Genomic DNA, 13958 nt, shown 5'->3' on the forward strand with positions numbered 1-13958 from the left:
TTAAGTACAGTGGGATAATCACTATACCATAGCAAAATAGCAGTTGTATAACTGCAACAGGGCTCAACAATAGCAGGGGGGCAGAAGTTATAACCCAAAACCATCACCAGTATGACTAACAGGACTCAAAGGCATGCGCAGTCAATGGTGACTGTGATGGACGTGATTATTCATGGGATAGAGATGAGATGGCTTCAGCGATTGGGTGGAAGACCTTCAGGTCTGGGGGAAAATTTGGGCTGCATCTGGGAATTTTATATGCACATCTACCAACAGGATAAATCTCAGCTGGGCAGACTGCATACGCATTATTTATTAGGTTAGGCCAGTGCCACTGGAGCTGAAATGTCTTTGGTACAATACCTCATACAAATCAAATATTTAGGAAGAAGAAACACATACTAGAAATGTTTACAGATCCAGTTCTTTTACCAGGTTTAAATGTTGTAGAAGCTAAATCAACTTTCATTAGTTTGTTCATAGCGACACCAGCTAGTGCCTCTCTTTGAGGCAACTCACTGGAGCTTAAGTTCCTAAATGCAAATATAATGGGCTAAAAGTGGGACTCAGCACTGCATAACAAGACAGACTCTGTATTCCTGGAAAATAAGCTTTCCCTGGAGTCTTTAGGTTTTGAGCTTAAACAGTCTTGGAGTTGTCAGGTAACTGACCTGAAAAAAATGCCAACATACTGAGCTATATGTGCTTAAAATAAATATTTACAAATAGCACAGAGAAGTTAAGAAGTTTCAGCATTAATTTTAGACTACCTCACAGCTTTCAGCAGAAGATATCCTATAAGAAAGGGCTATGCTTCTAACATTTTGGAATAGTGGGTTTCTCCTAGGGCCTGACTGTACCTTTCAACTAATCACATCAGCAAAGCCCAACTTTTTCACAGAAAGTTATCTCCAAAAACATTAGAAAACCAATCCACGGGAACTGCCTGACTCTTCTCACCACGGATGAGTGTATGTGTGTTATATCTTTGTCAATATTAGGAATATTCTCATAGTAGTGTTTTGAAATGCAGCATTTCTCCAGCTGTTGCAAAGGCCATTTTGGGCAGGGAACGCTATAGGAGTAGGGCCCCAGTGTGATTCCTACAAAGGTGGTGGTGTAGAAAGGTTATGCATTTAGAGAAGGCAAGGGGGCTCTCAGTTCAGGGTGGGTTGGGTGGTGGTGTTATGTTGGTCCACCTAGCACACTAGAGCCAGACAAGTGCCTCCATCTCTGTATCCTCAAGCAGCTAGCTGAGCTCCCTTTGCTCTCCAGACCATGTAGTCTAGTAAGAGAGGAGAGGTAGGGGTCACTCAGTTATTAAGTTTAAATGACGACTAAATAATACCTGCTCTCCTCCCACCCGCTAATGTAGAGAAATCTCAGGGTGGGCAGAACTCAAAAGTTCCCAGGTATGCTATCCCTCTTCTTCCCAAATATACCGGTTCTCACTTTCTGTCAAAATTTAAAAAAGGATGGTCCTCAGCTCAGAGGTCAGACTCTGCTTTTCGAGCGTAACCAAAAAGAAACCAAGACCCATATTTCATGAGGAGAAGCGATGCTACTCTTAATTTTGGCTAGAAGGCTGTGGAGTTACATAAATCTTACAGCTTGAGATTAATGCATTAACTTTCAGCCCTCTTTTAAGTAGATGTCCACTGTGGGTTTCACTAGCAAATCAGAGTAAGCTCGGCCATGATCACAGTAGTTGGGAACCAACTGCTCTACAGTCTAGCAAAACTTAAACGCTGCTATAAACTCCACAGTCAAAATTAATCCTTCAGGTCCAGCCTAGCCCCGTCCGCCAGCTGGAGTCGAGCTCCATCCTGCCAGTCCCCTCATGGCTGCCGACTACGTAATTCCTCTCTGCCAACCTCAGTGACGTCAGGTTGAGTCTTCAGCAGGCGGGGGCGGGGCGGTTCGCCGCTTCCCCTTTCTGAGGCCGCCGCGGTTGCTAGGCGTAAGCGGCTCCTGGATACCGTAGCTCTCTTTCTCCGTCCCACAGTGCAACGCGGCGGCGGCGGTGGTGGTCAGAGTCTGGCTGGAAGATGGTGGTCGACAAGGAGGTATAGAGCCTGCGCTCAGCCTGTCGCGTTTCTGTCCGTCTTCCCTCCACCGTCCGCTGATAAGCGGCTGTCGTAAGGGGCTAGTATTGTAAGAGAATGTATCGCATATAGAGCTTGGGGGTGGGGGCGTCGTGTCCTGACATGACATGACATACCTCAGAAGAGCTCGGTGGAGGTGCAGTTCAGTCACAGAAGTGAGCAGGAGCGCGGCGGGGCTGGACAGCTGCACTTTCTTCTTCCTGAGAAGGAGGTCATCTCTCAGAAAGAAGTACCTGCAAAATGCTTGGAGCCCCTTTCTCATTTGTTTCACAATGTCAAGGAAGCGGAGCAGAGCCGGTGAGCGGTCCCTGCTACGAAAATGACAGTACGTCCCTTGGCAAAAGTGCTGAAAGACCTCCAGTAAAGCTTCTGACAAGAGTCGCCTGCACACTTGCTAGAGCTCGTGGAGATAGGAGCAATTTGGAAATGTACAGGTTGAAAGGGTACCTGAGAAGTACAGATCCTTCTTAGCCTTTGGTAAAACAGAGTCAACCACCCCTGAGAGTGCAGAAGAAGCAAAAGAGTACTAAAGAGCTTTTTTTGGTTTTTATTCAGATCTCTATTTGGAGGCAGAAGGATCGAAATACTAATGTTTGTATTCTGAAAATTCAGTTTTGTAGACTGGAGTGGTACCATATCTTGTGTTGTCTTTTATTTTCATACTTTTCAAGTTACTTATGGGATTGTCCCAAACTTGTGCATGAAGTTCTTTATTGTGGGTTTGGGTTGTAATGTCTTTATAATATGTCTCAGAAATGTAGCGCTGTTTAATTTAAAACTTTAAATCCATGTAAACACCATAGAATCATGAACATCTTTTGCTGAGTTCATAAGAAAAATAAAGTGCACATTTTTTTTTATTTCTGATCCATTGATGAGGTTGAAATGAAGGAGAGCTGTAGCTAATAAATATGGACACACTGACAGGTGTCAGTTATGGATATTCTTTATCAAAGGGTGTGTACTACTTCTAGCCAAATATCGTATAATAGAAAGACTAGGGGGCACTCCATGAAGTTAGCATGTGGCACATTTAAAACTAATCGGAGAAAGTTCTTCTTTTTTACTCAACGTACAATTAAACTCTGGAATTTGTTGCCAGAGGATGTGGTTAGTGCAGTTAGTATAGCTGTGTTTAAAAAAGGATTGGATAAGTTCTTGGAGGAGAAGTCCATTACCTGCTATTAATTAAATTGACTTAGAAAATAGCCACTGCTATTACTAGCAACAGTAACATGGAATAGACTTAGTTTTTGGGTACTTGCCAGGTTCTTATGGCCTGGATTGGCCACTGTTGGAAACAGGATGCTGGGCTTGATGGACCCTTGGTCTGACCCAGTATGGCATGTTCTTATGTTCTTATATAGAATTTGTATTTAATTATCTTTCCAAATCTGAACTCAAAACAAATTATGGTTCTGGTATAGAAGGTATTTTCCTGCCCCAAAGATATATTTATAATCTAAATTTCTGTCGAAGGCAATGGTGGATGATGTGACTTGCTCAAGGTCACAAAGAGCATCACTGAGAGAAGCAGGATTTGAACCCTGCCATCCCTCTTTCTCAGCTTACTGCTGAAACCACTAGGTTAACACTTCTGCTGCTAGCAAACAAGCATGCTCTGATATTGATTCCATCAGCAAAGTGGGTTTTTTTTTATTAATCACAAGTTGAAGTTCTATTGTTAACAATAGAATCTTTCCAGACTTCAATGTATTCAAAATTTGAATGAAAATCATTAAAAATCCAGTAATTCTTAAATTATAAAGCTTAAGAAATTTATGGTAAAAATTAGGAGCAGTAGAAGTGCAGTAGAAATATTTGTTGCTCTGGGGACAGACATTATTTGCTCTAGCACTAATGATACTTCCAGAACTTATTTCATTTAGTTAATTCATCTATCACCAAATATCCAAAACATTGACTTTGGCAAATCTGGTGAAGAGCCTAGAAAATATTACAGAATTTAGACATTGTAGGTGGAAGATAAGGTAATTGACCTTAACCCGTCTTAACATTTCATTCTGTTCTTTTTATTGAATTACAAGCATGGTTTTATTTATTAAAAGAGAATTTATCACATATATAGTTACTATTAGTAGGGGACATCATGGGCATCATTTTATGAGGGTAGTGTCTTTTGTATCTTTAGAATGGCATAGTAAAGCTGTTAAATTTCAGAATCCTTCAGCCTCTCCTTATAGTTGATCTGTTTCTTTTCTCTCACTCCCAGAGATAAGTCTTGGCTTTTTCAAATCTGTCTGGCTAATAATAACCGTTTATAGATTTTTCCTTGAGGAACTTGTTCAACCCTCTTTTGAACCCTACTATCAGGTCAAACCAGTAAAGTGCGGCCGCGGTTACCCTGCTTCTAACCCGCCTTCTACTCACAATTTGGCCGCGTTAGTCCATCCCGCGATTCACTATCCCCTTTAACCCATTTTTACCGCCTCTAAATCAACGAGTAACCCCTTCCGTCTGCGGCATGTATATGAGATGTAAACGATTGGATTAGCTATTCCCCCCCCCCCCCATTCAGTAACGCGCGCCCCGACTATCGCCTCTTTAACCTGCAGTTTAGCCGAGCGTTTAACCTGCTAATTTACCGCCTACCCCTACCCCTGCGTTAGAGGCAGGGGTAAGGGTAGACGGCAAACTTTCCCCCAAAAGAAAACCTAAAAACCTAAAATCCCCTCCTCCCGAAGCGACTGGACATGTAAAATATGTAAAACCTAAAATCCCCTCCTCCCGAAGCGACCGGACATGTAAAATATGTAAAACCTAAAATCCCCTCCTCCCGAAGTGACTCGACATGTAAAATGTGTGAATAAGTGTAACCAACTTACTTTTTTTTCTTTTTCAGCCCTTTCAGCCTTCTCTGCTGTCCTCCGGAGGGGGCAGCTGGCGGGGGCAGCTGGCGGCGAAAGCGGCTTCCAGCGACCCCGCTGGCGAAGACGGACGAACGCACGCCCGTGCGCATGACGTCACTGTGTACGCTTCGCTCGCAGCGAAGCGTACGCCGTGACATCATGCGCTTCGCTGGCTAGAGCGCCCAAATTGACAGGCACTCAAGTCAATGAAAGCACATGAACGTGCGTGCGTGATGTCACGGCATACGTCACGCACGCCCGTCCATGTGCTTTCATTGGCTTGAGCGCCCGTGCACTACGGGTGTGCGTTCATCTGTCTTTGCCGGCGGGGCCCGCTGGAAACCGCTTTCGTCGCCGGCTGCCCCCTCCGGATGACGGCAGAGAAGGCTGAAAGGGCTGAAAAAGAAACAAAAAGTAAGTTGGTTACACTTATTCACATATTTTACATGTCGAGTCGCTTCGGGAGGAGGGGGTTTTAGGTTTTTAGGTTTTACATATTTTACATGTCGAGTCGCTTCGGGAGGAGGGGATTTTAGGTTTTTAGGTTTTCTTTGATTAAAGTTGGGATCCACTTCCTGGTGCCTGTCATTTCAAATGTCATTTGAAATGACATTTGAAATGACAGGTACCAGCGCACCCAGGATACTGTATAGGCGCTGTATAAAGTGCCTATACACTAAAATGGGTTGCGCGGGCCTAACGCTTCACGGACGCTTCTTGGACGCGGTTTGCATTAGCAAGCTATTTAAATACAGTATCGAGCGGTAGGTGAGCCGGACTGTGCATGCGGCAAACGCGGGTGCGCCCGGCACTAACGCAGCTCTTCCTACCGCTCCTTACTGTATCGGCCTGTATGTTAGTTGCCATGACCATGTCCTCTGGCAACATATTCCAATGCTTTAATGTGCACTGAGTGGCAAATACTTCCTACAATTTGGTTTAAATCTGCTGGTTGGTAGTTTTGTGGGGTGTCCCCTAATAGTGTTATTTGAAGGGTAAATAATCGTTCCCTTTTACTCATTCCACCATACTTGTGATTTAAAAAATCCTTCCTTAGTTGTTTCTTTTTCAAGATAGAGTCCTTATCTGTTTAGCCGTAAAGAAGCTTTTTCAATCCCTTTATCATTTTTGTCACCCTCTCTGTATCTTTCTAAGTCCACTATGTCTCTTTTGAGATGGGCAACCAGAACTGCACACAATACTAAAGGTGTGGTTGCACCATGGATCTATATAAAGCATTATGATATTCTCAGTTTTGTTCTCTATTCCTTTCTGAATAGCTCCTAACATTCTATTTGCCTTTTTGACTGCTGCTGAAGATTTCAAGGTATTGTCCACAGAACTTCAAGGTCCTTTTCCTGACTGATGAATCCTAACAAGGAACCCAACATTGTGCACCTATAATTGGGATTATTTTCCCTACATAGATTACTTTGCACTTAAGAACATAAGAAATTACCATGCTGGGTCAGACCAAGGGTCCATCAAGCCCAGCATCCTGTTTCCAACAGAGGGCAAACCAGGCCACAAGAAACTGGCAATTACCCAAACACTAAGAAGATCCCATGCTACTGATGCAATTAATAGCAGTGGCTATTCCCTAAGTAAACTTGATTAATAGCCATTAATGAACTTCTCCTCCAAGAACTTATCCAAACCTTTTTTGAACCCAGCTACACTAACTGCACTAACCACATCCTCTGGCAACAAATTCCAGAGCTTTATTGTGCGTTGAGTGAAAAATAATTTTCTCCCATTAGTCTTAAATGTACTACTTGCTAACTTCATGGAATGCCCCCTAGTCCTTCTATTATTCGAAAGTGTAAATAACGGAGTCACATCTACTCGTTCAAGACCTCTCATGATCTTAAAGACCTCTATCATATCCCCCCTCAGCCATCTCTTCTCCAAGATGAACAGCCCTAACCTCTTCAGCCTTTCCTCATAGGGGAGCTGTGCCATCCCCTTTATCATTTTGGTTGCCCTTCTCTGTACCTTCTCCATCGCAACTATATCTTTTTTGAGATGCGGCGACCAGAATTGTACACAGTATTCAAGGTGCGGTCTCACCATGGAACGATATAGAGGCATTATGACATTTTCCTTTCTATTAACCATTCCATTCCTAATAATTCCTAACATTCTGTTTGCTTTTTTGACTGCTGCAGCACACTGAGCCAATGATTTTAAAGTATTATCCACTATGATGCCTAAATCTTTTTCCTAGGTGGTAGCTCCTAATATGGAACCTAACATCATGTAACTACAGCAAGGGTTATTTTTCCCTATATGCAACACCTTGCACTTGTCCACATTAAATTTCATCTGCCATTTGGATGACCAATCTTCCAGTCTTGCAAGGTCCTCCTTTAATGTATCACAGTCTGCTTGTGATTTAACTACTCTGAATAATTTTGTATCATCCGCAAATTTGATAACCTCACTCGTCGTTTTCCTTTCCAGATCATTTATATATATATATATATATATATATTGAAAAGCACCAGTCCAAGTACAGATCCCTGAGGCACTCCACTGTTTACACTTTTCCACTGAGAAAATTGTCCATTTAATCCTACTCTCTGTTTTCTGTCTTTTAACCAGTTTGTAATCCACGAAAGGACATCACCTCCTATCCCATGACTTTTTAGTTTTCGTAGAAGCCTCTCATGAGGCTTGTACGAACGCCTTCTGAAAATCCAAATACACTACATCTACCGGTTCACCTTTTTCCACATGTTTATTAACCCCTTCAAAAAAATGAAGCAGATTTGTTAGGCAAGTCTTCCCATGGGTAAATCCATGTTGACTGTGTTCCATTAAATCATGTCTTTCTATATGCTCTACGATTTTGATCTTGAGAATAGTTTCTATTATTTTTCCCGGCACTGAAGTCAGGCTCACTGGTCTATAGTTACCCGGATCGCCCCTGGAACCTTTTTTAAATATTGGGGTTACATTGGCCACCCTCCAGTCCTCGGGTACAATGGATAATTTTAATGATACGTTACAAATTTGAACTAATAGATTTGAAATTTCATTTTTTAGTTCCTTCAGTACCCTAGGATGCATACCATCAGGTCCAGGTGATTTGCTACTCTTTAGTTTGTCAATCTGGCCTACTACATCTTCCAGGTTCACAGTGATTTCGTTCAGTTCGTCTTACTCATCACCGCTGAAAACCATCTCCGGAACTGGTATCTCCATATTAAATTGCATCTGCTATTTAGATGCCCAGTCTTAGTCTCACAAGGTCCTTCTGCTGTTCCTCACAATCTGCTGCTGTTTTAACAACTTGAAATATTTGTATCATGTGCAAATTTGCCCATCTCACTCATTCCTTTCTCCGGATTATTTATGAATATGATAAATAGCACAGGTCTAAGTACAGACTCCTGCAGCACTCTACTTTTTTCATTTGAAAACTGACCATTTAATCCTACCTTCTGTTTTCTGTCCTTTATCCAGTTAACATTCCACAATATTACACTTACTTACTTACTTATGGCTTTTATATACCGACATTAGTGTACAAACATCATACCTTGACCACTCATTTTCCTGAGGAGTTTCTCCTGAGGGACTTTGGATGCCTTTTGAAAATCCAAATACACTATATTTACCAGCTCACCTTATCTACATGTTTATTTACACCTTCCAAAAAAAATCAAGTAAATTGGTAAGGTAAGATTTCCCATTGCAAAAAACATTTGACTCCTACCCATTAAACAGTGTCTATCTATGTGTTCAGCATTTGTTTGTAAGAATAGTTTCTACCATTTTGACCGACACCAGCATCAGGCTCACCAGTCTATAACTTCCTGGATCACCCCTGGAGCCCTTTTTAAAAATTGGTGTCACATTAGCGATCTTCCAGTCTTCTGGTACCATGGTTGTTTTAAATTATAGGTTGCAAATCACCAGAAATAGGTCTGCAGTTTCATGTTTGAGGTCTTTCAGAACTCTGGGGTGGATACTGTTGGGTCCCGATGATTTGATATTCTTTAGTCTTTCAGTCTGATTTGTTATAGCCTCCAAGTGCACAGTGATTTTGTTTAGTCCATCAAAAAGTGTTTCCGAAATTGGTGTGACCTCAACATCCTCCTTAGTAAAGGGAGAGGCAAAGAATTCATTTAGTTATTTTTCTGCTATTTCCTTGTCATACCTGAGTACTCGTTTTACCTATCAGTCATTTAGCAGCCCAGCTGACTTCCACACTGGCTTTTGCTTTGAATGTATTTAAAATAAAAACGTCTTCATTTATTTATTTAAAATCTTATATACTGCAACTTCCAGTCACACAGCGTTTGATGCAGAGTATATATAAACAGTCATAAAATAATCATAAAATAAAAACAACATAAAATGCATACATAAATACAAACCAGTATATTTCAGATATACACAAATACCTCCATGGCAAGCTTCTTTTCAAATTCTCTCTTAGCCTGCTTAATTACTTTTTACATCTAACTTGCCAGTGCTTATGCTTGTCCCTGTTTTCCTCATTTGGGTCTGCTTTCCATGTTTTGAATGAAGCCCTTTTGGCTTTAATTGCCTCTTTCACTTGGTTTTCCTTTTACTTTTTTTCATGCGTGGAATACATTTTTTACTGCGCCTCAAGATGTTAATTTTAAACAATGTCCATGCCTCCTACAAGATTTTAACCCTATGAATTGCTCCTTTTATAACACATTTCCTCATTTTATCATAGTTACCTTTTTATAGTTAAATTCTACTGCTGTAGTTTTCCTTAGTATTTGCCTGCCAAAGATTATGTCAGATTTAATTACATTATCTGCCAAGTGGATCCAGCACCTTTATCTCTTGCACCAGATCCTGTGTTTCACTGAGAACTAGCTCTAATATACCAAAAATAGCATGTCTATAAAAACATTTCATGTCTGTGAAAAGGTCAGCCTTGAGTTCCTACAGTTCTCTACTTTTTCTATGCTGTGTGCATAGTAAAAAAAAAAAAAAGTTTCCTACTGTGTTTTAAAAGAACAGCTGTTTGCAAGGTATGTCATTGATTTGTAACTACCTCACTGTGCAGAAAACATCTGTACAATGAGATCATGGTATGCAAAAGAGATCAGCCAGAGAGCGGAGCTAAGTCAACTTGTGATTTTTTGATATTTTACACATTTTCACAGTATATAAAACTTGAATCTGTAAAAACATTAGTAAAATTCTTGTAGACTATAAGTAAAAATTTCTTTCATGAGTTGGTAATCTTGTTTATTAGGTAATAGCAGATTGTGAAAATTGTAAAGCAAAATAACCACATTTTAAATGTTTTACCCACCATACACAGTATTATATAAAATAAAGTATTTTGTAGCATTTTTATATTTTTACTTGATAACAGTAAATTTCAAACCATAATTCTGTGTTCCAAGCTTTTCTTTACTTTTAATTAGAACGTTTGTAAGTACAGTAATGTGACTTAAAAGTTGACAACTGCAAAAGTGCTCCTTTTCCAAGGCACAGGTGCAGATTAGAATAAGACCCGGCAAAAGCTGATTGATAGTTTTTTTAAATACCTTATGATACTTAGGATTTTATTATTGACAGAACACAGTCACTGGGTAAAGACCAACAGACACAACTGTATTTTGTGTTATAGTACTTTTATTTTCTCTAAATCAGGAATGATCAAAACTATTCAGCTTTCGAAGGTGGGTGCTTTCGAAGGTTTTTGCGCAAGTAACCATAAAAATGCAGTTTGAATACTATCCCCTTTTGTGTGTGTAAAAGTGGGTGGGGTCATAGTCATGGGAGAGAGAATGCACATGAGAATTTCACTTTGGTTTCCATGTATAACTTTAACACATGTACTTTGCACCTGCTTCAAAGTACATGTATCCACATTCCTCTGATATCCATATTTGTAAAGGGAAACTCCATGTTCTATAGTGTTATTTTGATGCTGCATTAATGGAGTTGTGCTTTGATGCATGGCTGACATCTCCAGGTACAATATGTGAAGGAATGTTTGGTAGTAGTAATGTTTTGCATTTTCTAACATTTTTCTGCAAGGGAGTAATGGAGAAGGAGCTCCGCAACACCATTGTTTTTAATGCTTCCAAGAAGGAGATTTTTACCACCAACAGTGGATACAAATCTTTACAGAAAAGGTTACGTACCAACTGGAAGATACAGAGGTGTGTACCCTTCTTTTTAATGATGTACAGCTGGAAAAATGGATGAGGCAGCCCACTGGGCAGTCCCCAGATAATGATGCAACTACAGTGGAAGCAAATAATATGTAATTTATACTTGAAAGCAATTAAGGATATTTTTCTAATGCTTGCTCCATGGCTGTTGCCTAGCAGTATTTTTGATATCTCTAAAGTTTCAAGCTCTTCCCAGATAGAGAGAATTCACAGAGTCTTTGAAAAGGGCAAGACTTTGGAAATACCTTGTGAGCATAAAGTTAAAAACAAGTTAATATCAGTTATTATTTAACTGTTGCTAAGTCTAGCTTTAATTAAAGGGATATGGTTGTACTGAAAACAGCACAGAGGGCAGCTTTGCCATAGGAGTGAGTAAAGAGTAGAACTTGTAATTGCTAACTTGCATGGTCTTCTCAGCAACTGAACAGATGTTCCCTATTTTTAATCTCTCCAGTTTGAAAGATGAAATCACAGCAGAGAAACTAGTGGGGGTGAGGCTATGGATCACAGCAGGGCCCAGAGAAAAGTTCACTGCAGCAGAGGTAAGAAATCTTAGGAAAACGTACCAGTTCTATCTGATATACAAATTAATGCAATAATAAAATAGGTTATTCTGATATAAATAAACATGTACTTTTTCAGGACTTGTGACCTGGCCATGAAATGATGGCCTCTTGTTCATAATATTAATTTTTTGAACACTGATTTGTACCCAATTAATAGAGGGTGAACTGAAACCCAGGACTGAAATCTGTGTCTTCTGTTCTCCAGTTCTGTTTATTTATTTATTTATTTATTTATTTTTAATTTTTATATACCGACATTCTTACATCCAATGTAAATCATACCGTTCTACTCCATGTCCATCTGCTGACATTTGGCCAACTAGCTGGCTTTCTGGCACAGATTACTTAAGGAACAAAGTCTCACAGTAGCAGATACCACTGCCAGATAATTTTCTGCATTTGGAGGAAGGCATATAATACAAAGCAAATGTAATTATCACAAGGCATGTTGAAAAAACAGATTTTCTTTTCCAAACTCCTCCCATGATCTTAAACTGTTTTTACATTTGTTTATGTTAAATGTAACACATTAGCTCTGTTTCTAGTGGGCTTATGTTGCCAGATAAAGAGCCTGCGACTCTGTTTTGAGGAGCGGGGCACAGTGGGCGCGGGCGGAAGGCTGCAGAGTCGAGAGGGAGGGAGGGAAGAAGGAAATGAAGCAACGGCGTCGGGGGAGGGGAGTGACATCAGCGGAGGGAGGCGCGGTGTTTGGTTGGCCGGGGCCGGGCCTTAAAGGGGGAAGCCATGCTGCGGCAACCCCCTTTTTACTGCCTGGCACCGGCTGAATCAGTGTGACCAGCGCATTAGCTAGGCCTATTGGGATTATACCTCTCATCTTAGCAAGGGCTAGCGGCCCGGGAGCACGTAAGCAGGCAGACTATGAGCGGGCCAGCGGCCTAACAGGTTAGGACCCCGACCCTCGACGCTTCAACGGCCTAGAGGGTAGGGGCGTGAAAGGGGGCACTGAAGGAGTTCGACCGAAGACCCTGACTTCCACGGTCAGGTTGCGGGAAGCCCCATCCTATGACGACACTGTGGTTACGACGGCCAGGTGTCTGCGACGTTGCCACGGCTTCTACGGCTGGAGTACCCACATTCGCCAGCGGCAGTGCTGGCTCATCGCTTGCTCATGGGGCGCTGGTCACCAGGAGTTTACCCTATATATTTATATTAGCCTTAGGTTAAGGAATGTTGTTGATTAGGTTCGCTACAATGTTTTATGTATTATTGTGCAAACTTGCAGTGCTATGTTTGGGCTGCGGCCATTATGTGACCAACAATAAAAGCATCTCTCGAACTTAAGTGGCGTGATAGTGGATTATTATGGGCAAGTAAGGGTTACAAGGGGGGGGGGTGTTAAATGGGTGCAGCCATTACGCGCTGCCCACATTGTGCAAATTTGATCTTTCTGTTGGCCGACTGGTCAAACATTTTAATTTCATTCTGTAAATGTTTTGTCTGTATATTATTCAGGATGTTATTTTCAAAATATGTCCTTTCCTTTGGTGCTGCAGCAGTATTATTGTATACAATGCCTGCTTTGATTTTGTGTTATCTAGTTTGAAGTACTGAAGAAGTATCTTGAGACTGGTGGGGATATTCTGGTGATGCTAGGAGAAGGTGGAGAATCCAGATATGACACCAATATCAACTTTCTGTTAGAAGAATATGGGATTATGGTGAACAATGGTAATGGGTAATCCTTAATTCATTCTCTTTCTTTTCTTCTTTTTTCTGTGGGGGTTGGGAGAGGGCTCATGTTATATCTTGCTTGTTTGGGCTTACAGCTTGTTGGGAGCCAGCTCTTATTGAAGAGCTGGCTGAAGAATCTTTATTCGGATCCCCCTGGAATTTTTTTCCCATTTTTATGTTCTCTTCTGTCAAACCCAACTATTGCTGTAAGTCCTCTGCCTGAGAGGCACAGACCATGGTTCCTACCAGAATCCAGCACTAGTGTATATTGAGGCTGACCAGTGGGTATCACTGCATCACAGTAGTTGGGATTCCCTCTCCCTGGGTGCAGTCCCCTCTGTCCACCATGGGAATCATACTCAGATGATCTGCATGGCAGCATAGAGTGCCATCACTGAGCCAGCCCCAATCATTAAGTCATGATCACTAATTTTTAGTTTGGCACATAACAATGCTTCCCAAACTGTTCCATGTAGGACCTACTTTTAAGCTATAAGAAGATCAAAGAAAATATAGTGATTTCAGAATCCAACCAGAGTGTTCTTTTAA

The 13958-nt window shown here is 41.1% G+C and overlaps 1 protein-coding gene across 3 annotated transcripts in view; it reads left to right on the plus strand.

Moving 5' to 3' along the window:
- Positions 1 to 1930: 1930 nt before the first annotated feature.
- The window catches only part of IFT52 (intraflagellar transport 52), a 129674-nt gene continuing 117646 nt past the window's right edge, over positions 1931 to 13958 (plus strand). Inside the window, exons 1-4 of one of the 3 annotated variants that reach the window (XM_029612445.1) lie at positions 1931 to 2066; positions 11015 to 11139; positions 11606 to 11693; positions 13277 to 13406. In XM_029612445.1, the coding sequence (XP_029468305.1) occupies positions 2049 to 2066; positions 11015 to 11139; positions 11606 to 11693; positions 13277 to 13406 (361 nt within the window). In that variant the 5' untranslated portion in view covers positions 1931 to 2048. The other 2 variants (XM_029612444.1, XM_029612446.1) reach the window with 2 other exon arrangements.

The sequence above is a fragment of the Rhinatrema bivittatum genome, chromosome 8 (genome assembly GCF_901001135.1).
Source record: "Rhinatrema bivittatum chromosome 8, aRhiBiv1.1, whole genome shotgun sequence".
NCBI lineage: Eukaryota > Metazoa > Chordata > Amphibia > Gymnophiona > Rhinatrematidae > Rhinatrema > Rhinatrema bivittatum.